Genomic DNA, 1,942 nt, shown 5'->3' with positions numbered 1-1,942 from the left:
TTTTGCTCACTTCGAGATAGTGAAACTTTTAATTGGCTTTAGTAACTCGCTTCCCAACTTTCAGTTTTCTTACAAAAAACGAAAACTCCTCGCCTAAAAGCTCCCTGAAACGTAAACAACAGCAAAGTAGTGAATTTTCTTAAAACCCCCGCTTCTGAAATACTGAAATTTTTATTTCAAAGACTTCACAACGGCACTTTGTATCGCCGGAACCCCCGAAGCCCCTTTTCTCACCTAAGATAAGGATTGAGATAACCCGCGAGGAGGAAAGCGGACGTGGTCTGCGACCCACCGGAAACGCCTCATATCACTTTTCTTTCGCATCCGTTTTGATGTAATTTACGCGTTTTCATTGCCAGACGTCATATACCATTTAGCTCCATTTCGCTAATTTCTCCAACACACAAGAACCGAGTGATAGTGTTAGTCGTGAACACGTCTTTGATAAAATGGAACCGAAAAGTCCCAATTACGAGAAATTAACCAACGAAAAACCGCCACTTTCGCCCGTTTTAAGGCCTTTCAGACTGAAATTTCGGAAAATTTTGAGTAGTGGCAGTCTGAAAGTTTCCTCAATGCCGGCTAGTCCAAGCACTGAAAAGGAGGAGTTTTCGTTTCACTCAAACTCGGCTGAATCGTTGATCAGGACCGGGTATTTAACTATTTTGTTTTTTTTCTCTTTTGATATTTTTGGAAGATTAAATTGGGATAACTAGGAAAAAATTGTTACTATGACAGTTCTCACTTTTAATCCAAGCTTTAAAAACTGACACTGTATAATTTTTTTTAATTTTGCGCAACTAATTATGTTTAGTAAGTTTTTTATTTATTTATTTTTGTTGTTTTTTTGAAAAACCTGAAATTTCATCGAAAAACATGTATTTTTGACCAAATTTTGTGTTTTTTTCTATTTTTGCTAAAAAACAACTTAAATCGACTAAATTTGGTAATTTTTTAGGTGTTTGTCTCAAAAACATCATGCTTAATTACTCAAAAAAAGCAAAAACAAAATAATTGAGTCTTTAATTCAAAAACAAAATAAATCGAGCGAAACGAGTTAAAATAATTCAATTTTAATCCAGTTTGTATTTTTTTAGTCAATTTTAAAGAAATTGTTTGAAAAAACTTTATTTTTTATCTCAAAAACGTACTTGAAAAAGTCAAAAATAATGGAATTTCTAGCCCTAATTTATAAATTTTCGTCTCGTTTTTAATGAAATTGTGCGAAATCATAATTTGCGTTTCTAGCTAAAATATTGATGTGGTGCTTTTTTTAGAGAAATTTTGTAAAAAAACCTAAAATTTAAATGGAAAACATGCTTGAAAGTTTTATTTTTGATCAAATTTTGTGTTTTTTTTCTGTTTTTGCAAGTTAAATCGGTTAAAACAAGTGAAATAACATTATTTTCGATCAAATTTGGTATTTTTTAAGGAAATTTTATATTGTTTCGAAAAAAAGAATTATTTTTATCTCAAAAACATGCTTAATTACTCGAAAAAGGCAAAAACAAAAAATTTCAAAAAAATTACAGGAATTTTGAAAAACTAGTAATTCACAAATAATTCTTGTAATTTCAGAAATAATTACCGAAAATTTTGATATAACATCGTTATTCCATTGTTTTCAGATTAATTCGGATAATTCCAATTTAATTCTTGTAATTCCAACTTATAGTTTCCGCAATTCCAACTTAATTTTCGTAATTCTAAAATGATTTTTGTAATTCTAAATTAATTGCGATAGTTTTAATAAGATATTTAAGGTAGATAATTTTGCTATAAAAAAAATTAGTATGTACCTAATTCCAAAAAAAATCACAAATAATTCCGGTAATTCACAAAAATATCCACTGAAACTGAATTCTAGTTATTTTATTAATCCATCGTTATTTTATTTTCCGATTAATTTATATAATTCTAAATTAATTTCTGTAATTAAAAC

The 1,942-nt window shown here is 29.1% G+C and overlaps 1 protein-coding gene across 1 annotated transcript in view; it reads left to right on the top strand.

Moving 5' to 3' along the window:
- The first annotated feature begins 437 nt into the window (after positions 1–437).
- Positions 438–1,942, top strand: part of LOC123016429 (rap1 GTPase-activating protein 1) — a 175,671-nt gene continuing 174,166 nt past the window's right edge. The window contains exon 1 of the mRNA XM_044416821.1: positions 438–652. Within this exon, the coding sequence (XP_044272756.1) occupies positions 450–652 (203 nt within the window). The 5' untranslated portion in view covers positions 438–449. The remainder of the gene's footprint in view (positions 653–1,942) is intronic.

The sequence above is a fragment of the Tribolium madens genome, unplaced genomic scaffold (assembly GCF_015345945.1).
Source record: "Tribolium madens isolate multiple individuals breed KSU strain unplaced genomic scaffold, Tmad_KSU_1.1 Scaffold_1;HRSCAF=32;Tcas5.2_LG8, whole genome shotgun sequence".
Lineage (NCBI taxonomy): Eukaryota > Metazoa > Arthropoda > Insecta > Coleoptera > Tenebrionidae > Tribolium > Tribolium madens.
This window is presented reverse-complemented; position numbering and strand designations above follow the sequence as displayed.